General features: G+C 44.9%; 2 protein-coding genes and 1 long non-coding RNA gene across 9 annotated transcripts in view; all 3 read left to right on the top strand.

Annotated features, from left to right (window-relative positions):
- APH1B (aph-1B gamma-secretase subunit) overlaps positions 1 to 10,797 on the top strand; it is a 112,307-nt gene extending 101,510 nt beyond the window's left edge. Inside the window, exons 7-9 of one of the 3 annotated variants that reach the window (XM_073303577.2) lie at positions 5,767 to 5,814; positions 8,840 to 8,918; positions 9,750 to 10,797. In XM_073303577.2, the coding sequence (XP_073159678.2) occupies positions 5,767 to 5,814; positions 8,840 to 8,918; positions 9,750 to 9,816 (194 nt within the window). In that variant the 3' untranslated portion in view covers positions 9,817 to 10,797. The remainder of the gene's footprint in view (positions 1 to 5,766; positions 5,815 to 8,839; positions 8,919 to 9,749) is intronic. The other 2 variants (XM_073303578.2, XM_073303579.2) reach the window with 2 other exon arrangements.
- Positions 10,798 to 14,143: 3,346 nt separating this feature from the next.
- USP3 (ubiquitin specific peptidase 3) overlaps positions 14,144 to 26,053 on the top strand; it is a 58,169-nt gene continuing 46,259 nt past the window's right edge. For 2 of the 5 annotated variants that reach the window (XM_073303575.1, XM_073303573.1), the window contains exon 1: positions 14,144 to 14,399. In XM_073303575.1, coding sequence (XP_073159676.1) covers positions 14,309 to 14,399 — 91 coding nt within the window. In that variant the 5' untranslated portion in view covers positions 14,144 to 14,308. The remainder of the gene's footprint in view (positions 14,400 to 26,053) is intronic. The other 3 variants (XM_073303574.1, XM_073303571.2, XM_073303572.1) reach the window with 2 other exon arrangements.
- On the top strand, positions 14,745 to 17,994 carry LOC140894849 (uncharacterized). Its single transcript, XR_012153959.1, has 2 exons — positions 14,745 to 16,194; positions 16,765 to 17,994. It is a non-coding gene; the product is annotated as an uncharacterized LOC140894849 (long non-coding RNA).

The raw sequence follows: 26,053 nt of genomic DNA, 5'->3' as shown, positions 1-26,053 counted from the left end.
ATTGACTTCAGCTGCAACTGTGGATGCTTGGCACTTCTGCAAATCAGACCCAGGTATCTCAAGTTGGGCATCTTTAAAAAAGAACACACTTAGTGGCCATCTATAAAAACTTGGTTTACATGACTTGCCCAGTATCACATAGAAATCTGTGCCAGAGGCAGGAGTAGAATCCACTTCTCTAGGGCAGCATTCAACTGCCTTAACCAGGAGACCCTCCTTTTTCTTGCTGCAGTCCCCTGCCTTCCAAATTCTATAGCAACGAGGCCAATAGTCTTAACAGACAACAGCACAATTCCGTACACAATCTTGATTCATTGAGTAACTTTCATCCTGTGCACTGAATGAGGCAGGACTCCTGTGGAATATGGCATGAGATCATTTAATTAAAACTGTATTATAATGCTTGGGCACGGGGGCCTGAATTAACTTTTTTTGAGTGCCTGACTTTACAACCTTAAGGCCTGGTCTACAGTACACGGTTATTTCGGAATTAGCTGAGTTACCGCCAAATAAAACTGGTTCCGTCTACACGACCAAACCAGTTTTTTCGATTTAAAGGGCTCTTCACTCCGATTTCTGTACTCCACCTCGGCAAGTGGAGTAGCGCTAAAATCGAGATCGCAGTTCCGGGTTACAGGTACTGTGGACGCAATTCGACGATATTGGCCTCTGGGAGCTATCCCAGAATGCTCCCTTGTGACCGCTCTAGACAACACTCTGAACTCCGATGCACTAGCCAGGTAGGCAGTAAAAGCCCCGGGAACTTTTGAATTTCCTGTTTGGTCACCATCAGCACAGGTGACCATCTGCAGAGTCCACCATCATAGGCAACTATGCAGAGCCTACCATCTCAAGAGACCACACAGTCCTGGATTCGCAGATGAGCTCCAGCGTGGTCCAAACAGGAGGTACTGGATCTCATTGCATGTTGGAAAGACAAATCTGTTATGGCAGAACTACGTTCCAAAAAAAGGAATGCAAATATGTATGTTAAAGTCTCCAGGGTCACAGAACAGTGTCATACAAAAATCAAGGAGCTCAGGCAAGCGTACCAAAAAGCCAGGAAGGTGAATGGGCACTCTGGGTCACAGCCCCATATATGCCGCTTTTACCATGAGCTGCATGCAATTATGTGGGGTGACGACACCACTACCCCACCACTGTCCATGGACACCTGCAAGGGAGGAGTAGCACGGAGTGAGGAGGATGAGTTTTTGAAGGACGAAGAGGAGGAGGAGGAGGAGGAGGACAGTGCACAGGTGGCAAGTGGGGAATCTGTTTTCCTCCGTAGCCAGGAACTATTCTTAATGCTGGAGCCAATAGCCTCCCCCTACTCCCAAAGCATGCTCCTGGACCATGACCCTGGAGAAGGCACTTCTGGTGAGTGAAAGCTTGATCGGAGCCACGTGGTGGGGAGGAAACCCAGCCATGCTGGGCTATTCACATTTAGTTTAAAGGGCTCATCCTTGCTCAGAGCCTCATCGGAGCCACGCTGGGCTGTTCGCGTTTAGTTTAAAGGGCTCATCCCTGCTCAGAGCCTCATCGGTGTGTGTGTGTGTGGGGGGGGGGGCGTGTTGTGTGAAGCAATCATCCCAGAGAGCCCGCAGGCTGCCTGCAAGCTGAATTCTGTTGCCTGGCCGCATGTGATGGCTTACTCACACCAAAGTGGCAGGCACTTCAGTATAAGAGGCAAAATGAGACCTTGTACAGAAAGAACATGTGCTATGTACTATGAATTGCCTGTTTTACTGAGAAACAGGGTCCCCTTTGTTCTCTAAAATACTTGTTCTCTAAAATATCTTTTAAAATACTACCCTCCTTTTTCTCCTCCTGCAGTAGGCGCAAATGTTTCAATGCGGCCCCTATCTACTCTGTCCCAGAGGCTGGTCCAGGTTTGAAGGAGGAAAAAACGAACTCGGGACAACATGTTTGCCGAGCTCATGCAGTCCTTCCGCACTGATAGGGCCCAGCTGAATGCGTGGAGGCAAACAATTGTGGAGTCGCGTAAAGCGTTACATGAATAAGAAGAGAGGAGGGACGTGCGCAATGAGAGCAGGCAGGATGGTATGGTCAAGCTCATGGGGGAGCAAACTGACATGCTCCGCTGTATGGTGGATCTAATGTGGGAAAGGCAGCAAGACCACAGACTGCTGCTGCAGCCCCTGAATAACCACCCTCCCTCCCCCCCAAGTTCCATAGCCTCCTCACCCAGACGCCCAAGAACACGGGGTGGGGGGGTAGGGGAGGCTACGGGGAGCCGCACAGTCAACCCCAGAGGATTGCACAAGCAGCAGAAAGCTGGCATATCCTAAATTTTGATTTGGTTTCTGGACTTGTTCTTCCCTTCTCCTCCACCCCCCTAACCCAATACCCGCCCCTCCCCAGTCTAGCTTCTGATTTCTCTCAATGTTTTGTGCAACAAATAATAAAGAACGGTTTTTAAACAATTGTGACTTTATTTCCTTTCATATATATATAGGAGGCGGGTAACTTTAAGAGAAACAAACACAACTCTCACACCGTACCCTGGCCAGTCATGAAACTGGCTTTCAAAGCTTCTCTGATGTGCAGCACGCCCTGCTGCGCTCTCTAATTGCCCTGTTGTCTGGCTGTGAGAAAATGGCTACCAGGCGAGTTGCCTCAACCTCCCACCCCGCCATAAATGTCTCCCCCTTACTCTCACAGATATTGTGGAGCACACAACAAGCAGCAATTACAATTGGAATATTGGTTGTGCTGAGATCTGAGTCAGTAAACTGCGCCGGCGCGCTTTCAAACGTCCAAACGCTCATTCTACCACCGTTCTGCACTTGCTTAGCCTATAGCTGAACTGCTCCTTACTACTGTCCAGGCTGCCTGTGTACGCTTCATGAGCCATGGCATTAAGGGGTAGGCTGGGTCCTCGAGGATAACTATAGGCATTTCAACATCCCTAACAGTAATTTTCTGGTCTGGGAAGTAAGTTCCTTCCTGCAGCTGTTCAAACAGACCAGAGTTCCTGAAGTTGCAAGCATCATGCACCTTTCCCGGCCATCCCACGTTGATGTTGGTGAAACGTCCACCAGTGCTTGCAGCACCATGGAAAAGTACCCCTTGCGGTTTATGTACTGGCCGCCCCAGTGTTCCGGGGCCAAGATAGGGATATGCATTCTGTCTATCGCCTCACCGCAGTTAGGGAACCCCAGCGCATTAAAGCCATCCACAATGGTCTGCACATTTCCCAAAGTCACTACCCTGGACAGCAGCTGGTCAATGATTGCATTGGCTACTTGCAGCACAGCAGCCCCCACAGTAGATTTCCCCACTCCAAACTGATTCCCGACTGACCGGTAGCTGTCGGGCTTTGCAAGGTTCCACAGGGCTATGGCCACTCGCTTCTCAACTGTGAGGGCTACTCTCATTTTGGTGTCTTTGCGCTTCAGGGCAGGGGACAGAAGTCACAAAGTTCCATGAAAGTGGCCTTACGCATACGAAAGTTTCTCAGCCACTGGGAATCATCCCATACCTGCAACACTATGTGGTCCCACCAGTCTGTGCTTGTTTCCCGGGCCCAGAATCGGCGTTCCACGGCATGAACCTGGCCCAACAGCACCATGATCTCCCAATCGCCACATGCCGTGCTCTCTGTGTCCATGTCCTCATCAGTATAGTAATTGCACTGTTGTCGCTTCCTCGCCCAGTTTTGCAGGTACTGCACATACTGTTGGATAATGCGCGAGGTATTTACAATGGTCAAAACTGCAGTGGAGATCTGATCGGGCTCCTTGGCTATGGCGGCTGAATGGGTAATCCTGGAAAAAGGGTGCGAAACATAGGAGAGCCGAGTGGCAGCGGAAGCTGTACTTTGTTTGTTGTAGCCGAACAAAGGCTGAAAATGGTGTCTTCTGTGGCTTTCATGGAGGTGGGAGCCCAGGACAGACAACATGGAGAAGCTCGGAAGCGTGGCAATAGCGGGAGAGCAGAGTTGGCGGCGGAAGCTGTGCTGTTCGGTTCACTGTAGCCGAACAACAGCTGAAAATGGTTGTCTTCAGTGGCTTTCACGGAGGTGGGAGCCCAGGACAGACAACATGGAGAAGCTCGGAAGCATGGCAATAGTGGGAGAGCAGAGTTGGCGGCAGAAGCTGTGCTGCTCGGTTCACGATGGCTGGGAAGAGCTGAGTTGGAGAGGTGGATTCATAGTAGCAGAGCAGCGGTGCACCGTCTGCTGAAAGCAGCATGGCGTCTGCATGCCAAAAAGGTGCGAAACGATTGTCTGCCGTAGCTTTCTGACGACACACACCGAGAAACACCCAAGAGAATGTTTTTGCCCCATCATGCACTGGGAGCTTAACCCAGAATTCCAATGGGCGGCGGGGACTGCGGGAAAGCTACCCACAGTGCACTGCTCTGACATTCGATGCTAGCCTTGGTACTGTGGATGCAATCCACCAAATTCCGCGCTTTAGTGGGGACACAGAAGACTGAATGTATAAAATAGTTTCCGAAAATTCGAATAGAATAATTTCAAAATAATTTCGTACTGTAGACGTACCCTAAGGTCTTTCTAATATTTGTTCTGTATGTAAGTATTAGAGAGCCAACACTTTGACTGACCTCAGGTGGCCATTCTCAGAACTGCCTAAGCAATAAATAATACTAGTGACAAAAGGTGACTTATCGGTGTGGCTGCTGCTTATCCCCCATATCCTTTTTATTGCCAAAGTTGCCTGTGCTTTTCACAGACTTAGTGTCTGTCTGTCTCTCTCTCTCTCTCTTATTTCTGAAAAACACAACTGACATAAACAATCATGAAGCTGACCTTTGTGTATTTTACTTCTTTTAGTATAAATACTCTGAGTATGCAGAGTGCTACCAAGTTATGGCCAAATTCTGGCCTCAAATATTCATGGATGGCTCCTGTTGAAGTCCATGGTAGCTGTCTGCACATATTCTGTAGCAGAACATTATGCATAGGTCTTTAACTATGATACGAGTTGTGTTCTGCTATGCTCAGCAGATGGTTTTTATGCTATAGCACTGATTCTTAGGGCCACATTCTAAAGAGACATGCAGCCTGTGCATAGCTCCCATAGGATTTCTTTAGCCATAATTTTAATTAGACTGTTGCTTTCAAATTGTTACCTTACAGTCTGAATTAGGATGGTAGGATCCAGCTCTCAATCAGATGATATATATACAGAAGTTTCATGTATATTATTTGTATAAAACATAAAGGATGATTTTAATCTGAATTCCTTGTCATCAGCATTCCAGAGATCCTGTACAGCTAACCTTCCTAGTCAGATTCTCCCCAGAAATCCACATTTTATTCCTCCATTGGCAAGTGACTTGTAACACTTCCCTCTTCCAAACACTCAAAGTGGATATTTTTCAATAGAAAAAGAGATTGCATTACAAGCATACCCATTGTGTGACATTAAAATTGCCCTTTTGCAATTTCATGTATTTGATAACTTGTGTGTGCACCACTGCTCTCTGCTGGATGGAATCAAACTTGCTCAAGCATTTGTAACTTGACCGCTAGAGGCTGCTCTACAAGCTATCAGTCTGGCTGCATTCGAGCTAATGAAGAAACTTCTTTAGCTTTTCTGTTTTATTCATAAACACCACAATTCAGGAAAGTACATAAGCAAATGAGTAAAGTTAAGCATGTGTAGTTAAGTGCTTTACTGAATTGGGTATGCAATGAAACAGGAAGCTAAAAATAACACTGAATTCATTATCATAATACCGAAGACCAATGTGTGGTAATGTATGTGCTTTTAGCTCCTGCGTGTGAACAAACAGGACAGGAAGATGAAGGGCCTGATGTAGGTAAGATGACACCTTTTTATTTAATAGTAATTCACCAGTCAATGCTCTCTGAAGCAGTTATTACTTGGATTACTTTATTCTAAAAGTAATGAATTGCAATGGTGCCCAATCATTTTAGTAAGCTCTAATGGTCACCTATTACTTTCCCACTGTGCCAGAGGAGCAACTTAATTGAAAGTACATTACATTGAAGGGACAGATGCAGGTTAAAATTTATAAATATTAATCATAAATATCATCCCACTAAATTAACAAAGGCCATTTAAAAACAATTGACCCATTTGCCTGGTTGGTTTGGCTCAGATCCAGGAAGGGACGTAGGCATTGGAACGCTGAGTATCAGGGCACCTAGAAAATCAGAGAAACAACATTGCAATCCACAAAGCCTAAGTTAGGCGCCTCAGTGAATGGAAAGAGCTAGGCACCTGAGAGTGATCCACAAAGCCAGCATGCTAGAGTGGGAGCCGCCTAAGGTACCCAATGGGAGATGCTGACCAGAAGGGTGTGTGTTAAGCCCCGTTCTTCTCAGAGATAGGTGCCAAGACCAGACTGTAGGCTAGCTCTGGTGGTGGTCAACTAACTGGGGGAAGTTAGACAGTCAACCTCTTAAGTGGCTTGCAGAGCTAAAACAAAATGGCCTGTGGGCAGGGGGTGGGGAAGGAGGAGCTCCCTTATAAACTTTAGCCTAGTTAGGGTACTCATCCAGGGTGTGGGAGACCGTCAGTTTAAGTCCGCCTCTGCCTGAATGGGAAACTGGATTTGAATGGGGATCTGCCACCTTCAGGTGAGTGTCCTGACCACTGGGCTTTGGGATATGCTAATGCAGATCTTTTGTTTAGTCTGTTCTGATCCTTCCAACTTTCTGCTTCGTATACTGTTTGATGCTGAACTGCTGTATGCGCTCATGGGAATATGCAGAACCAAGAGAATCATGCTGGGATCCAGAGCTGAGGTCTTGGGGAGCTGAGATAGGGGCACCATTCTCAAGGGAGTTGAGGGGTTGCAGAGAAATCCAAAGAGAAGCACTATTTCAGGGGTGCAGGATATTTAATCTGATATGCTTAGGGGTAAGCCCTCTGCTCAGCCCCCAAAAGGGAGGAATCCTCTCACCCAGGCTGCTGTGTCCCCCACAGACAACCTGCTCCCTGGTTGATCCTCACCCTTGCTGACTGGTCCACTACCAGGCAGGGCCCCTTTGCAGAACTGCTGTGCTCTGCAGGGTGATCATACTCCCCACGCATCCCTCTGGTATCCCACCCCATTGCTTCCAGTGCTATGGGCATCTTCACAGCTGTGGAGTCAGGGGGAGGATTTGCCTCTTGTTGGATAATACTCGATGCTCTGATGTTCCCATCTTAAAGTCAAACCTTGGTGGGGGAAAAGGCAGAACCACATTCTCCTTCTGAGTGGAGGGATTCGCAGCCTCATGGAGTGGGGAGAGGGAAGTCTGCAAATCTCATGGAATCTGAGGATCTGTGGGAAAAGTGGAGCATCCCTCCTATATGCCCCCTGTACATTCCAGGGGATGTTCTTTCTTTCTGGCCTACTTTCTAAGGTCCGGTCTACACCAGGGCCACATGGCTTCCATAAGATCTTTGCTGCCATGGGCCATTCTCTCCCTTTTCCCCGCTACAAGCTGCATGCTAGACCCATCTCCAGCAGTAGTAACTCCCTTTCTCATCTGCCACCCTATTCAATCTATTACTCTATCAGAAACACACCAGGTCCTGAGGAGAACATGCTGCAGTCCATGGCTGCTCCCTGGCTATGCTCTGTCATAAATATAAAGGGAAGGGTAACCACCTTTCCGTATACAGTGCTATAAAATCCTTCCTGGCCAGAGGCAAATCTTGTTACCTGTAAAGGGTTAAGAAGCTCAACTAACCTGGCTGGCGCCTGACTCAAAGGACCAATAAGGAGACCAGATACTTTCAAATATTGGGGGGGGGAGGAAGGCTTTTGTTTTGTGCTCTTCGTTTACGTGTTTGTTCTCTCTTGGGACTGAGAGAGGCCAGACAGAAATCCATCTTCTCCAACCCATCCTAATCCAAATCTCCAATATTGCAACCAGTATATGTAAGCCAGGCAAGGCAGATTAGTTTCTTTTGTTTTATGTAAATTTTCCCTGTGTCAAGAGGGAGGTTTATTCCTGTTTTCTGTAACTTTAAGGTTTTGCCCAGAGGGGGATCCTCTGTGTTTTGAATCTGAATATTGGGGATATTTTGGGGGAAGACGTCTCCAAGTGGGCTCTTTCCCTGTTCTTTGCTTAAAACGCTTGGTGGTGGCAGCATACTGTTCAAGGACAAGGCAAAGTTTGTACCTTGGGGAAGTTTTTAACCTAAGCTGGTAAGAATAAGCTTAGGGGGTCTTTCATGCGGGTCCCCACATCTGTACCCTAGAGTTCAGAGTGGGGAAGGAACCCTGACACGCTCCCTCTCACTGAGCCCCAGCTCCATGTTCTGTCCTGGCTGATGGGCTCTCAGAGGGAGGGAAGCATGCTGTGGTGGTAGTGTTCCCCTTTACCAGGGCAATGGAGGGGACCAATCCCATCCTTAGGTTCGAGAACATGAATATCTTCCTTGTTGCTGCTGCCTGTTAATACCATGGCTGCCCATTCTAGCACAAGTCAAAATTTCTGGGCCTACGGCTCAGCACTGACGGCCTTTCCATGGGGTATATTGATAGGTGACCGTTCTTGTACTGTTCAGCTACTGCGAGACAGGGCACCTGATGTGCAATAGGGTACCAAAGAAGGTGTATCCAATATCCTGGAGGAATCAGATATAGAAGGGCCACGTCTGTCATCAGCAGAAGTAAGACAAGACAAAGTCATTTGTGGAGCAGTGGCACTGGTGCCAGCTGTGCCCTGAAGCTACTGGTGCACAAGCGGCAGTGGGAACCAACACAGTCCGGTTGCTTTCTCAGACATTCAGTCTTCTGTTCTGTCTCTGTCATCGGTGAAATGAAATGTAAAGACACAAGACACCTATTCTCTCCAGTTAACCATCCACTGATTTTCCTGCAGGCTTGGTGCTTGGAATCACTGTGGGATGTACTACAGCAGTTATCTTGGTATCTGCACTCGCCATTTTCCTCCGGAAAATGTAAGACTATGCATTCCATTCAATACAGGTGTTTGGGACTCTGGCTATTGTATGAGATATTGTAAATCCAGTGATTTTTCTCCAATGGGATAAAAGCTAACCAAAAACTCACCTTCACTTTGGAGGTGGGTCGTGGCTCAAGCTCAATCTCTGTTTCCACACTCAGGGAGACTTGCACATGTATTATAAAATGAATTTCAGTGGAAGTTAGCAGGCTAAGTGTCATTGAGGATCTGTCTTTAATTCATTAGGCTACACAGTCTATGGGAATGGGTAGACCTGAGGTGGTATTTCTTGCTCCTATATGTTTCTACTTGTGAAGCAAACCAGTTGAAACAAGGAAAATTGGAACTAATAAATTGCTAGAGTTCAAGCAAAGCTGCTTTGATTCGTACGAAGATCCACATTCATGCTTGCTTTTTTAAAATAAATCAGACTTAATTTACTTTGTTTTGGTGCTTCGAAATAAAATACAGAAGAAGCTGGAAAAACAAGAGTTTTGCAGCAGCTTTATATCTTTAGCCCACATTCATCCCCAGTGTATTTATTTTACCTGTAAACATCTCCATTAACTGACTCCTGAGTGTGCTACTGGCATAACATTCTTAGCCTCACATACTTGTTATAGGAGGTGGAGCAGGCCAAAGTTAATGACAACCCATCTTGATTTCAAGGGGAGCTGGATAGGCCCAGTAAAGGTTTCTGTTGGCTTGTATAAAACAATGTGACAAATAGGGGACAGTGTTAAACATATGCATTTTTTGGAAAAGAGAATGCACCTACAATGGAACTGTTGTGCTAATTTAATCTCTCTCTCTCTTAATTGTCCAGAGTGAAGAAATATTCAACCAAAGAAAAGAAGCAAAATAACCCCCCGGCTAATGCAGAAATGTACTAACCAGAAAGAAAAGCCTTCTTATTTCCTTGGATTAATGCAGTGAATTCCTTGATTTGTATCATATGGTTTTGTAATATGAAATATTGTTTATACTTTCTAAAGAACCTATAAAATGCATACTGGGATTTGTACATCCTATTCATCCGGTCCAGTGTATGGGAGAGTTCTTATCCCATTTGAGGGACATGTGTATGAAACTCCATAGCTTAGTGTCAGGATGCACTAGTGGTAACTTAACTCAAAATACTGTATCTCTGAACTAAATCCTGCTTTTAGCTACACAGCTGGAAATGAAGAATAACTCCACTAAGCTTAGTCTAAATTGTTTATGATGTTGTGGGCAACTGGACCATATGTGCATTTAGTGAGTCTGTTCTCCCCCCTTCATGCACATGCAGAATTTCCATTAATGTTAATTAGAGTTACTTGTGTGGGACAGCAAGACAATGTTCTCCCAAGACTTCTTGTGGCTCAGTAGTGCATTGTATTAGATGCTTTTCAAACTCCTCCTCAGAGAATCTTTACTGAGATGTTAGTTCCAAAATCATCTGCATTATTAAATGGTGCTGTAACACTTAAATCACCTGCTGTACCTGTGCCAATTGTCCATGTGCAATGCAGAATGCAGCCAAAAAATGAGAGAGAGAGCAAAGGAATGCAAGGCTCAGAAGTACTGGAATGCAACAGGCAATCTTCTGCTCTTTACTGCCCCCATTATTACCATGCTCAGCGTTGCATGTTACTGTAGAACAGTGGTTCCCAAACTTGTTCCGCCACTTATGCAGGGAAAGCCCCTGGCGGGCCAGGCTGGTTTGTTCACCTGCCACGTCCGCGGGTTGGGCCGATCGCAGCTCCCAGTGGCCGCGGTTTGCTGCTCCAGGCCAACGGGAGCTGCTGGAAGGGGCGGCCAGTATGTCCCTCAGCCCGTGCAGCTTCCAGGAGCTCCCATTGGCCTGGAGCAGCGAACTGCGGCCACTGGGAGCTGCGATCGGCCGAACCTGCGGATGCGGCAGGTAAACAAACCGGCCCGGGCTGCCAGGGGCTTTCACAAGCGGCGGAACAAGTTTGGGAACCACTGCTGTAGAAAGTCTACTGGGTTTTTTTCTGTAGTACACTTGTATTGATATAATATAAGCTGTCAGATTGCTGAATCATTAAAACATGGGCTTCTATGTTGTCTGCCTACCTGCACTATTTCTTATCACTTAATTGTGACCTTTATGTTACAGAAGCAGGAAGTTTATTTAAAGAAGCCAAATTCTAAGTCAAGTAACTGTTTTTCTTCAAAGTGTAAGGTAAATATATTTGCAGCAAGAGAACAGGCCCCAGAAGGTACAGACGAAGCATCACCTTCTTATCTCTAATGTAAATTAACACACTGCACTTTTTCTAAAATAGAAAACTATTCACAAGACATACTCCTGTGAATAGTTCTTAGAGTAAGCAAGCACCATGGGCTGTACCATCATAAATAAGAGATGGTTTGAATAACTTCTGTCTCACCGCATACAAATTTCATTTAGTCTGCTTCACGCTTCCTTTTAAATGTCCAGAGCTATAGTAAATGCATGGGGGCTGAGTGCACGTGGACCTTAGAGACCAAGATGATACCACCTAATACTGGACGGGGCCTACTACTTCAGGTTAATTTGGTAGTTAAGGTTACCCAATACTGTCCCTTATAAGACCCTGTTTTTAGTGGCTTATAACTTTGCCAAACTCTAACCATTTGGGCTGAACATTTTCAGGCTGAATTTTTTGGAAAGCTTCAACAAAAAGAGTTCAGCCATTTCAGAGAATGAGATCAAGTTAAAAAATACAATTTTGATTAAAAAAAATTGTATTCTTATTTACTTCTTTCTTTTCACACTCTGATGTGCCTCATCCCTTCCCTTAAAGCTTCCCTGGTCCCATCAGCAGTCACACCTTCCACCATTGTATTGTATCCAGCTGAAATCTGTTAGGGCTGGATACTGTACAACAACCTATTTCACCATGAGGTCTCCTCAGCTTGATACTGGCTGAACTCCATCTCCTAGGCTCCTGTATATCAGTCATTTGACAGCTACGTCCCTCTGCATGCAAGGAGACAGTGACAGCTCCCTACCATATAACCAAGTGAAGGTCTTTATGCCAAGGCATCTACTTCCTTTCTCCCATTGATCTAAAAAAGTGACCTATGTTGTTAATATATAGCACTAATTACACCTGCAAAACAAGAGCTGTGTTCTATATTCAGGACTGTCAATACTACAATTTACCTATGTTGGAAGAAACAGAGAGCTAGACAAATTTCTGAGTCCAGTTGTATGACGGGTTGCTTGTGATGGTAGAGGAAAAAGCTCAACAGTCCTTGGACTCGCTTCTGGTTTGTCTCATGTTTCTAAAGCTCATGCTTCATCATTTTGGATGGCCACTACAGAGGTGGGTGGGGTGAGCCAGGGCTCAGGTGGTACAGAGCATGCTCTCTTTCAGGTGCTTGGCTGGCTGGTTCTTGCTCACATGATTAGGGTCTAACTGATTGCCATATGTTGTTACAAGGAGGAGGGAGACATTTTTTTTTTTCTTAACCTCTGAGGATAGGACAATGGAGTTAAATTGCAGCAAGGGAATTTTAGATTGGACATTAGGAAAAACTTCCTGTCAGGATTGTTAAGCATTGAAATAAATTGCCTAGGGAGGTTGTGGAATCTCCATTATTGGAGACTTTTAAGAGCAGGTTAGACAAACACCTGTCAGGAATGGTCTAGATCAGTGGTGGGCAACATGCGGCCCATCAGGGTAATCTGACTGTGGGCTGCAAGACATTTTGGTGATGTTGACCCTCCGCAGGCATAGCCCCCCACAGCTCCCAGTGGCTGCGTTTTGCCGTTCCCGGCCAATGGGCACTGTGGAAAGCGGTGGCCAGCATGTCCCTGTGGCCTGCCACTCTCATTGGCCGGGAACAGCGAACCGCAGCCACAGGGAGCTGAGGGGAGCCAGGCCTGTGGATGGTCAGTGTCAGCAAAATGTCTTGCAGCCTGCAATCAGATTACCCTGGTGGGCCGCATGCAGCCTTGCCCACCACTGGTCCAGATAATACTTAGTCTTGCCATGAGTGCAGGGAACTGGACTAGATGACCTCTCAAGGTCCCTTCTAGTCCTATGATTCTATGTTGGGTTGAGAAGGAATTTCCCCCCAGCGCAGATTGGCAGAGTCCTTGAGGATTTTTCATCTTCCTCTGCAGCATGGGCATGCAGTACACTTGCTGAGAATATCTAGGTCTCCCTCTTTTACTTGTTTCCCTGCCATTGTACTGTCCTTGGGCATGGGGGTACCTCGGTCCCACCTACTCTCTGCCTGTGGCACATAATAGTGGGCTGTAATATTTTGGACTAATTTTGGTTGTTGGGTTTAATGTGCAGGTGCTCCTGGGCTTAGTGGCTTGTGATATAGAGGTCAGACTAGATGATCTGATGGGCCCTTCTGGCCCTAAACCATGATGATGACTCTATGACAAGCCAGGCCGGGGAACAGCTGATACACACCAGAGCCTGTACCAGCACCTCTGAAACCATGGCTTGGCTCACACCTCCCACAGCGGTGAGCCAGGTGTGCCTGAGAGGGTGGCCGGGGAAGTGCTGGCAGGGCAGGGCAGGGCAGCTCGTGATTCTTCCCTCCTGGGACACAGTCCACGCCCGCTGAGAGCCCCTTGCGCTGCTTGCCGGGGCTCCTGCACTCTGTCCTCTTCTGCAGGCTTGTGAACCCAGCTCCTCAAAGGGGCTGCCCGTGGCCCCTGCTGCTGCCGGAGCCGCCGCTTCAGGGCCGGGCAACGGGCTGCCACTTCCCTCCGCCCACAGCACCCAGGCTTTTAGTGTCCGGTCATTAGAGCTGACCGGATGCTGCCAGGTTCCCTTTTCGACTGGACTTTCTAGTGGAGAACGGACACCTTGCAACCCTACTCCCCCCCCGCCCGGGCAGCTGTCCCCCACTGTTAAAAGAATCTGGGCGGAGCTTGGAAGAAGCCCCTCCCCAAAGCCTGTCCGGACGGGAGAGCGGCGCGGAAGGCCCGGCGGGCGGATCGCGGCAGAGCGGACGGGAGGGCGGCGCGGAAGGCCCGGCGGGCGGATCGCGGGAGGGCGGTCGGGTGGGGCGCAGGGCCCAGGGGGGCGGACCGCGGACGGGAGGGAGGGGCGCAAGGCCCGGCGGACGGATCGCGGCAGGGCGGTCGGGTGGGGCGCAGGGCCCAGGGGGGCGGACCGCGGACGGGAGGGAGGGGCGCAAGGCCCGGCGGACGGATCGCGGCAGGGCGGACGGGAGGGCGGCGCGGGAGGCCCGGCGGGCGGATCGCGGCGCGCGGACGGGAGGGCGGCGCGGAAGGCCCGGCGGGCGGATCGCGGCGCGCGGACGGGAGGGCGGCGCGGAAGGCCTGGCGGGCGGATCGCGGCGCTGGCTCTAAGATGGCTGTTGTGAGTGGGGCGCAGTTGCTGTGAGGAGCCGCCCGCCTGTGCTATGGAGTGCCCGCACCTCGGCTCCAGCGTCTGCATCGCGCCCGCCTCGGCCCGGTTCCCGCAGGGCTCGCCCTCCTCCTGGTGCTGCAGCGGTGAGTGTCCCCGGCGCGGCCCGCACGGCAGGCCCCAGGACCCGCGGCCTAGGCGGCGCCCGCCGGCCCGACCTCCCCTCGGGAGGGAGCCCGGGAGTCACCTCCCCAGCGCAGGCCGGGCTGGCTCCGGGAGGGGGCGCCGGGGGCCCCATTGTTCCCTGCTGCCGCCTGGGCTGTGGGGGTGGGGGCGCTCGCCCGGGGCGGGGCGGGGCGGGGGGGGGGGCGCGGACAACCGGAGAGCCGGTGCCCGGCTCAAGCTCCCCTCCCCCAGCGGGGCAGCCTCCCGCGGGGCTTTAAGCTGCTCCGCCGCCACACGCGCCCCTCAGGCCTTGGGTGGGTGGGTGGGTGGCTGGCGGAGTGTCTCGCTGTCCCTCCCTGCAGAGCTTTGTCTGGGCTCTGGGACGGGCAGGGTGTAGCAGACTGAGCTCCTGTGCCGGGCGGGGAGACTGTCTCCCCCCCCCCCCCTCCCCCGGCTCATGGCTGCTTCTCCTGCCAAGGAATTCCAGGTTTTCTGTTCCTAGCCCCCTTTGTTTGCGCGAGGAGCAAGCAGCACGCTCGTCTCTACCCAGGGGAAGCCGAGCGCAGGGTATGGGAAGAAAGGGGCCTGTGAATCTCGCAGGATCAGTATAAAAGTAGCTGCTTAGCCTGAGAGGCGCTGTCTTATTTTAGAACATTTGTATTTGTCCAGGGTTTTGCACGATGTGGTTTGGATGGGAGTACTGGGGGGTGCGTAAAAAAATACCACTTTGTTATGTAGATTGAAGGAGCCAGTAGATCGAGTGGTGAAATCATAAAGTGGAGTGTGATCCTTGTGGAAAAATCTGTACAGTATAAATGAACATTTACATATTCTAAATGGATGGTGCCGGAGCAATATAGGAGTCAACACTGCTCTGCATATTGACTTAATAACACAAATATGTATCTGTGATATTTGTATTATTTCTTCAGTACCATCTGTGTCCGGATATTGTTTGTTCAAAGCTTTCCTCTTGAAGGGTTGCTCTGCCCAAGCTGCTCTAAATTCAACTTGTTTATGGCACCATAATTACTGCTAGTTTTTCAAAAAGATGATCTCTGATGGTAGCTGTCATTTTAGTTTAGGTTCTTCTCTGTATTCATTGTCAACATGTTTAGTCTGTTGTGTTTAGCCTTAAAACAAACAGAAAAAACTCCCCAAACCCTTCCGCATTTAGTATATATAGCAATAGGCGCCCGTTTGTAACAAAAACTATGTCTGTGGGCAATGGTGTGGGGAAGTGTCATTTGAGATATTAATTTGTGGAACAATGAAATGTTAATTAAGTCGTCAGTTGTTTCCTTTAATGTGCGAGTGCTGTTTACTTTTTGTCCTATTGCATGGATGCTTTAGTGTGGGACAATTCTGCAGCTTGCTTGAGTTCTATGATTGGCATTTCCTGGAGTCAAAGTGGGGTAGTTCTGCTGCTTTCTTTGGTAAAACCAGTTATTTTACTCTTTAAAGCTTTTGCTTTTACACTAGAGTTTGTTTTTCCGTGGAATAATGAAGAGTAATGGTTAGCGAGGGAGACTGCATAAAGGGAAACTTGTTCATTTGTGTATATTTCTTTACCTGGAAATCTAGCCATTATGGTTGGATGTGTCACCTCATGGTATTGACAAAAGGCACTAAGGTTTACCCTTCAAAGAAAGATAACATTACCAAAGCTGAAAATATACTAAGCTGTTAATGCAACTGTTTAACTAAAAAAAGAGCCAGTCTCCGAGACAACATGAAAATGTCAGTGTTGTGGAAGGCCTCATTTCGTACAGAAAGGTGAAGTTTGATCGATAGACGTGCTGTTTTCTGAAAAAAGAAGTTCAGTGATTAGAACAAATTTTCCTTTGTTAGGCAAGTGCATGTCCGCCAAGCTAGCGCTTATGGGAAGATACTGTGCTGGATGCTGAACTGATTTATTACAGTTGGGGGGAGGTGGGAGGGAGTTAAACTCTTTGAGAAACTGACTAGATTTATAATGGTGCTATATTCAGGAGTGCACACCCACTAGTTCACATTTTTTAATAAAACCTAGAAACAATAACAAAATCCCATATAAATTATTTGGACAGGTAAATCAGAAGTACAGTATTAATTGCTAACAAGTGGATAAAGAAACATTTATAGTTAGTACACTAAATTTAAAGCATTCAGTAAAAACATAAGCCAGTTATCAATTACGTTGAATTCTTCAGTCCCTTCACAGGATTGCTAGATGAAACTATTCTAGTCCATATTTAGTAGTCTGAGTGACATTTCCCATGCAAGCTGCCTATCTTGATAGGCTATTATTTGTTAGTGTTACATGATCTCTGCAGTGGTGCACAGGATACTCTTTCTTATCTACAGGACAGGCCCAACAAAGAAAATAACAGAACGCCACTAGCCATCACCTTCATCCCCCAACTAAAAACTCTCCAATGCATCATCAAGGATCTACAACCTATCCTGAAGGACGACCTATCACTCTCACAGATCTTTGGAGCCAGGCCAGTCGTTGCTTACAGACAGCCCCCCAACCTGAAGCAAATACTCACCAGCAACCACGCAACAGAACCACTAACCCAGGAATCTATTCTTACAACAAAGCCCGTTGCCAACTGTGTCCACATATCTATTCAGGGGACACCATCATAATCACATCAGCCACGCTACCAGAGGCTCGTTCACCTGCACATCTACTAATGTGATATATGCCCTCATGTGCCAGCAATGCCCCTCTGCCATGTACATTGGTCAAACTGGACAGTCTCTATGTAAAAGAATCAATGGACACAAATCAGACATCAAGAATTATGACATTCATAAACCAGTTGGAGAACACTTCCATCTCTCTGGTCACTCGATTACAGACCTAAAAGTGGCAATACTTCAACAAAAAAACTTCAAAAACAGACTCCAAGGAGAGACTGCTGAATTGGAATTAATTTGCAAACTGGGTACAATTAACTTAGGCTTGAATAGAGACTGGGAGTGGAGGGTCATTACACAAAGTAAAACTATTTCCCCATGTTTATCCATCCCCGCCCCCCCGGTAGTAGCTCACCTTAAGTGATCACTCTGGTTACAGTGTGTATGGTAACACCCATTGTTTCATGTTCTCTATGTATATAAATCTCCTCACTGTATTTTCCACTGAATGCATCCGATGAAGTGAGCTGTAGCTCACGAAAGCTTCTGCTCAAATAAATTGGTTAGTCTCTAAGGTGCCACAAGTACTCCTTCTCTTTTTGCGAATACAGACAAACATGGCTGCTACTCTGAAATCTTTCTTATCTGGTTTCAGAGTAGCAGCAGCCGTGTTAGTCTGTATTCGCAGAAAGAGAAGGAGTACTTGTGGCACCCTAGAGACCCATTTCAGTGACAGTAGCATTTTGAATGATGTGCACAGAAGTCAACTTGTGGTGGGTGGTAATGGATCCCAATTTTCCTTAAGAGCTGTGATGACTCTTTTATATGAAGATTTGCCTATGGCAGAATTTCTGTGCCATGTACCATTGTTCTCAGCTGTTTTAAATAGGAATGTGATCAATGCTTTTCTTCCTTCAAAAATGAGAGAATAAAACTTCAGTTACTCCTCATTGTCACCTCTGTTTTTTCTCTTTGTCGCATAAAAAGTGAACCCCGTTAGCAGGAATCTTATTCTTTGCTTGTTCTGCTAAATGGTAATATACCATTCAAAAAGAAAATGGCTTATGTATAATTTCATACGTTGTCAAGACTTAGTGGGACTGGATAAGGCCGGATGAATGGGAGATTTCTTTATTTGTCTTTCGTTGTCCTAAATTGGAGAAAAATATTTAGCCAGGTAATTGTCTTCCCTCCTTTTATCCTGGAATTCGAGTTTCTACGATCTTTAACATGGCCCAAAAGTATCTCCAAAGGATGTGTGATCTGTCCCATTCTGAGTTAGCTGACCTTCCTCTGAAAAGGAGAATGAAGATACTGATATATAGAGAAAAGGAGTACTTGTGGCACCTTAAAGACTAACCAATTTATTTGAGCATGAGCTTTCGTGAGCTACAGCTCACTTCATTGGATGCATACCGTGGAAACTGCAGCAGATATTATATACACACAGATATCATGAAACAATACCTCCTCCCACCCCACTGTCCTGCTGGTAATAGCTTATCTAAAGTGATCATCCAGTTGGGCCATTTCCAGCACAAATCCAGGTTTTCTCACCCTCCACCCCCCTACACACAAACTCACTCTCCTGCTGGTAATAGCCCATCCAAAGTGACAACTCTCTTCACAATTTTCAGAGTAACAGCCGTGTTAGTCTGTATTCGCAAAAAGAAAAGGAGTACTTGTGGCACCTTAGAGACTAACCAATTTATTAGAGCATAAGCTTTCGTGAGCTACAGCTCACTTCATCAGATGCATATCGTGGAAACTGCAGCAGACTTTATATATACACAGCGAATATGAACCAATACCTCCTCCCACCCCACTGTCCTGCTGGTGGGAGGAGGTATTGGTTCATATTCTCTGTGTATATATAAAGTCTGCTGCAGTTTCCACGATATGCATCTGATGAAGTGAGCTGTAGCTCTCTTCACAATGTGCATGATAATCAAGGTGGGCCATTTCCTGCACAAATCCAGGTTCTCTCACCCCCTCACCCCCCTCCAAAAACCACACACACAAACTCAGTACTCCTTTTCTTTTTGCGAATACAGACTAACACGGCTGTTACTCTGAAACCTGATATATAGAGAATATTTTGGCTGCCATATGACCCACCAGTGACAACAAAACATTCTGGAATACCTTGGAGAGTGGGTCCTTAATATAAGAAGTGACTTAGAGGTTGGATTGGTTCAGGTACCCTGGATTTGAAGGCCCTCTAAATGTTAGATTGACTGATGCACACATATTTAATACTTTTTTTATCCCCGAAAAGAGTCTTGATGGCAATGACACTTCATTGTATAATGTGGAGGCATCTCAAAACATTTTCATGAAAAGTGCAATAATATAACAATGCTATCTGCACTACATAGCTGACGTTTGAAAAATAACGTTATCAGAGGCAGGGTGGTTAGGTGGAAGGTGTGCACCAGGCTGAAGAGGTGTATTGGCCTTGAAGCTAACAGTCTGTTTGCTAACAGCTCCCTTTGAAGTTAACAATCAAGATTCCTTTGGAGGTCTCTTGATTGATGATGGTGAACTGTGAGAATAATAAAAGGCAGTATTTGTGAATACACTCAGCTAAATCTGGAGTCTTCTGCTCCAAATCAAAGAATAAGGGCCTGTGCCCATTCCTAGACAGCACCTAGAACTTTAATCACAAATAACATGGCAGTATAGTTCAGAAACTGGAGAGTTTAAGTTCCACTTTTTAAAACATAGAAAGCCATTCCCCCAGATTATTATTTGAAGCCTGGTAGTGTGTTCTGTGGAGGAAGAAATACAAAAGGCAGCATGTTCCTTGCTTTGTGGAGTTTGCAATCTAAATAAATGGACAACACACAGTGCATTGTGAGACACCCACAGGGAAGTTCTATCTTAAGATTTTTTTTGATTGCTTAGAGCAATGGGTCAGTGGGTCTTGTGAAAGAACATGAAAGGAAGAAATGAGATAAATCATTAGGAAAGGCAGAAATTGTGGAGAAACATGTTGAAAATCCCTTCTAATCAGTACTGTCACATGAAATATTGTTTGCAGATTTCTGTTACTTCCAATTAGAGCTAAATGTTTCCATGCATTTTATTTTCTGTAATTTCTGCTGGGTTTAGGATATTGGTGATAGTCCCAGGCAAAACCAGTTAAATTTATGACATGCCACACTCTCAGGACTCTTGTGCAAACCATGTAATTAAAAAAAGAATTCTCAACAGCTCAGATGTGGTATTTTCCTTTCACTTTTTCACAGACTCACTCTTGTAGCCGCAGCCAACCGTATCTCACCTATCACAGCACACTTCTAAGCAGACCTGTGCAAGCTCGAAGGGTCTTGCCAACTTTTTTGGAATGGAGAAGACAAATTGATGCTTTGTGCAGTGTGAAATTGTAAAATGTTCCTCTAGAAAAACTCATGACAGCTAGGATTGTCTCTGCTTAAATATTCAGTACTTGTAAGAGGAAATGGTTGCACTTCAAATATGCTTAAAACCTCCACTACTTCAGATCACTGTCAGCTGAATACCTGGTTTTAAAAATAACACACATGGTTGTTTTTATTAAGTATTGAAGGATTCCTTTGGCTGTAGAACTGTATTTCTTGCAGAAGTTCCTTGCATAATGACAGGTTTCAGAGTAACAGCCGTGTTAGTCTGTATTCGCAAAAAGAAAAGGAGGACTTGTGGCACCTTAGAGACTAACCAATTTATTTGAGCATGAGCTTTCGTGAGCTACAGCTCACTTCATCGGATGCATACCGTGGAAACTGCAGCAGACTTTATATACACACAGAGATCATAAAACAATACCTCCTCCCACCCCACTCCTGCTGGTAATAGCTTATCTTATAAGCTTCCACGGTATGCATCCGATGAAGTGAGCTGTAGCTCACGAAAGCTCATGCTTAAATAAATTGGTTAGTCTCTAAGGTGCCACAAGTACTCCTTTTCTTTTTGCAGAAGTTCAATATATTTACTTGGAACTTGTGTTATCTTTGCATGGTAGCTTGCGATGCAGTAAAAGCTGCAACCAGCATTTGCTCAGAGCCTCTTATTGTGATGTCCACAGATGTCTGTTGGATTTTAAAAAGTAGAAGAGAGAGAGCTAGCGCTTGGGTAAATAATTTTGGCCTACTGAAATATGATTAGAGTGGAAATCCAAATGCTGAAATAGGAGACTCTTTTTCTACCCAGTTAAAACAACTTTACAAAATGGCATTGCTAATCCGCTGTCTTCCAAACTTTTATTTATATATGAGTCCAAATGAGTTCAATGCAAGTGGGAGAATGTTCAGGGATAGGAGTTTATTGGGTCTGACTGACTGCTGGTTATGTTTTTCCTTACATAAACCAGTTACACTGTTCTCTATTCATTTGGGTAGGTAGCAGCATCCTGCCACACTATTTTTTTTGGCATTGCAATCTTGGACTGTAGTAAGCAGTGCCAAGACAAATATGCTGTAAAAGTACATGTACACAGACTTTAACCTTCTCAGGTCAGCTCCATCTCCTTTCTTCTCCATCCCCATCAGTATTAGACTCTGTCATAGTTCATAATAAGGAGAGAGCAAAGTTCTAATTTTCTTTCATTCTTCCTATAATAGGGGAAAAAAACCCAGTGACTCATGTATAGAGAAAGAACCCACTCCATAGTAAGACCCTGATTCTTTAGTCAGTTTGAGATGGCCCCAGCCCTTTACGTCCCCATAGAGTCTCATTGAATTCAGTGACATTGTGAGGATATGAGTCTGTGTGCATGAGGTTTTGTTTGTAGGATTAGGGTTGCAACCAAGTTCCATTCTGTTATTTTGTCCTTTAACTTTGGCTTGGAAAATTGGTTTGGCCTAAAAATTACTAGCCTTACTCTGAAATCAAAGGAGAGAGCTTCTTTGCAAAAACATTTTTAGACTTGTTTGAGTTAAAGGTCACTTAAATAAAATTTCAAAGCCCAGTAGTGTTTTTTTAAATAATCTAATGTTTTTTTGGGTCCTTCAGCTCAAGAATGGCTTGTAAATAACCCTTCAAACTTTGTATATTGATAAATCTCCTTAAAAGCTCATGTACCAGCTGTCTCTGAAGAAAATTGGTTCTAATTAAGCAAAGCTCATTAATGTTTTGTGCTATTTAGTTTTGGACCCAATCTTGCTTCCATTAAACCAAATGGAAGTGTTTAGATGTTTAATGGATGGACAGTCCCTTCATATCTGTCAGCAGGTTGCCCTTTATTGGTTAGGTTTCAGAGTAACAGCCGTGTTAGTCTGTATTCGCAAAAAGAAAAGGAGTACTTGTGGCACCTTAGAGACTAACCAATTTATTTGAGCATAAGCTTATGCTCAAATAAATTGGTTAGTCTCTAAGGTGCCACAAGTACTCCTTTTCTTTATTGGTTAGTTCAGCCTAGAAAGAAAGTAAGGAATTTTTAGAGGTATTGGTTAGCAGAGATCTTCCTTCGGCACTAATAGTAGAGACCTGTGTTTTTCAGAGCTGAAGGATCAGAGTTCCAATCTCGGCACAGCAGGCATGTGCTTTATGGAGGGGAGAGAATTCTTTTATATTTAATGTGGCAACCCCACACTCCCAATATAATGTTGATTTTGATTCCTTTTCCAATTTCAAAAAAAGAACTTAATGTTTTCAAATATTTAGAGCTATGTCTTGTTGGATTACATTGAGTAAATACTATTTGAAATTAATATATCTTGAAATGACTTCTCTATGAAATGTTTGTGTTTTTACTACCTCAGTCTGCCCCAAAAAATCATATTGCACCACAAAATATGAAACAGCTTTTTAACCTGGGCTATTGCATGATACTGGGCTATTGCATTATACAGTCTTCAAGGACGGGAATAGATGTTAAAGGTGCTGCTATTATTTGGACACTAGATGTGTTTCTATGTCAGGGAAGTTGTCTGGGAAGAGAACATGGCAGTGAAGAATACTGGTATATATCTGAATTCACCAGGGAAACTTCTGAAAAGTGAAAAAAATTCCAGGATCTAGTTAAATCTCTTTCTGCTGGATGTTTCCAAAAGGCCCCTTTGGCGTAGGAAGAAATGTGGACAAGGAGGTTTAGCAGAGGCATATAAACTGAGGCAGTATAAACAAGTCATTGTATGAAATTTTAGTTTTTACTGACTTTACTAGTGCTTGTTATATAGCTTTTCGTAAAACTAGGCAAATATCTAGATGACTTGATGTACCCCCTGGAAAAGTTCTGCGTACCCCTGGTTGAGAACCACTGATACAGAAGTATAGATGACTTGCAAAGCAAAGATACATAGCCCACCACTATAGCACAGTGAATCATGCAGATTGGAATCAATCTAATTACAATTTGTCTAATTATAATTAGGCTAATAAAGCTCACACACCTTTCCTGCACCCTTCAAGATGGTGGAAAAGCACAAGATAATTGCAAAGTATTATTAGTCTGTTTTTTTAGATGGGGTAGTTAGGGTTTAGCTAGGTTCAGTAACTCAGTTGAAAGGTGTTGTGGTTTAGGCAGGAGCTGTGGAACTTTCCACTGTGAGTCCGAGTCTTGGGTCTGAAACTTAAGTTCAAGCAGTTCTATCCTTCTTTACCAGTATTTGGAATGAAGGTAGGTTAGGCCTTGGGGAGCCGTGGTTAACTTGACTGACACAAATAATTTAATTTTAGTAATCTGGTGCCATTTCACTTCACATTTATTTATCTTCATTCATCTGTGCAAAAAATGTTTAGAAAAACAAAACAAATAAATGACTTCCCTCTCCCCACTAAAGCAAATGCCAAGTGGTTTCCAAAACCAACTCCCTCAGTTTTGGAAACCAGCTAAGGGTTTTGTGTTTTGTTTATGTTCTGAGATTATTAGGGGAAACTGTTTTCATTTAGGTCAGAGTAGAGGCTTTTGTGTTGTGATGGAATACGCATTACTTTATACTTGATATTGATAATTTGCTTACTATGGGGGCAGCGTAAGCCTTGGTATCCTTAATGAGTAATTTCCTTGCTTGTAAGTGGGGATTTTATTTTGTTTTTGTTTTGTAAATGATATGATAGATGAGTACGCTTATCGCTCAGCAGTCTTAAATAGTTTGTAAAACAAATTCTCTTTTCTAAAACTTTTCTCTTTTGAGACCATCTATTAAATCTGGATTTCTACAAATATGGCTGTGAAATTTCTCTTAAAAATTTTTTGTTACCCATTTGGATCTAGTCAAAATAGTGACAGGTAACGTATCTAAATAAGGCAGTTTCACAGAAGGTGGATAATCTTTCTAGAATATTGCAAATTGATACTGATTTACCTTTCCTGTAAAATATCTCAATACTCTCTGAGGCCCTGCAGCTACACTAGATCTGCACAGACAGGCCCTTGTGCCTCCGCTGAGCCACATTTACACTTTGTGTAGATGCAAGTGTTTGCTCAGGCAGATCAGATTGCAGGATCTGGGTCTTAGATGGCTAATGACAACTGCTTTGTCTACACTAGCACTTTTGTCAGTAAAATTTTGGCAGTCAGGGGTGTGAAAAAAAAACACATCTCCTGCTGACATAGTTACCGCTGCTTGTTGGGAGTGGGCATAGAGTGGCTGCACATGAGACATTTCAGCGGTGTAGCTGCAGTGGTTCAGCTGTGCTGCTGTAAGGTCTGTAGTGTAGATGTAGCCTTACTTTTCTGCTTTCATTTGGTAAGTAACAGGTGGACTCTTGAAACTCACTTCCTGTATCTTGTTCACTCGGAATGTTTTGATGACTTCCTTTTTGTCGGGCAGGCAGAATAGAAGGGCATGGTCTGCAATAAATAGGCTAAAAGAAAAGGAGTACTTGTGGCACCTTAGAGACTAACCAATTTATTTGAGCATGAGCTTTCGTGAGCTACAGCTCACTTCATCGGATGCATGCTCACTTCATCGGATGCATATGCATCTGATGAAGTGAGCTGTAGCTCACGAAAGCTCATGCTCAAATAAATTGGTTAGTCTCTAAGGTGCCACAAGTACTCCTTTTCTTTTTGCGAATACAGACTAACACGGCTGTTACTCTGAAACCTGTCATTATGCAAGGCACTGCATTTAGCCATATGGAGTGGAAATCGATCAACTGCATGAAAAAACTTGTACAGATACAGACAGACATCATCTTCCTTTCCAAATGCAAACAGATGGACATCGTACCAAAAGGACTGAAGGTAAAAAATCCATTACAATCTAGGCAGTTTCCACGGTATGCATCCAATGAAGTGAGCTGTAGCTCACGAAAGCTCATGCTCAAATAAATTGGTTAGTCTCTAAGGTGCCACAAGTACTCCTTTTCTTTTTGCGAATACAGGCTAACACGGCTGTTACTCTGAAACCAATAAATAGGCTGTTAGAATCTCCCCCCAAATACGTTGTGACCTCAGACTACTCGGGGATTCAGAGGATTCCTCTCTTTAAGAGATAGGTAGGATCTTGAGAATTGCAATGCAATCTGTTCTGGTTTTCCTTGGCCTCCCTCTGAAATTGTCTGTGTCTGATTTGTTTGTCTTGTTTTTATTATTTTTATATTGGTGTAAAGTCTTTTTTTAGGTGTATGCTACTGTATTCTGTATTCTATAATATTTGTTTCCCTTACAAGGCTTGATTTTTAAACAAAAATTTTTTTTTGCAAATGTACGTACTCTTTATTTTCAAGAATGGTTAACGTGTCATTTAAGTAAATGTTTGCACTAGTAAGAATTAAACAGCAACAAAACCCTCAGATATTGATTTATTCAAAATGTGACAAACTGAGATTAAATAACAGTTTTTGAAGTAAAATCATATATGATATAGTTTGCTAGATTAAACTAATGGTGGGGAAAAATGCACTAATTATTTTCTGATGGAATTGCCTAAAAATATGGCATCTCTGTAAACTGAAAACTAAACTTTTCGCTCTTATTAAAGAAGCATCCTTGTGTAATGTTAGTTATGTTTCAGTAACCTTTTTTTCTCCACAGCCCCTGACAAAAAAGCCAGAATTGACTGACTGCCCTACTTTTAGC

This window comes from Lepidochelys kempii, chromosome 10 (genome assembly GCF_965140285.1).
Source record: "Lepidochelys kempii isolate rLepKem1 chromosome 10, rLepKem1.hap1, whole genome shotgun sequence".
In the NCBI taxonomy this organism is placed as follows: Eukaryota; Metazoa; Chordata; order Testudines; family Cheloniidae; genus Lepidochelys; species Lepidochelys kempii.
The sequence above is the reverse complement of the archived record's forward strand: the minus strand, read 5'-3'. Positions and strand labels throughout refer to the sequence as shown.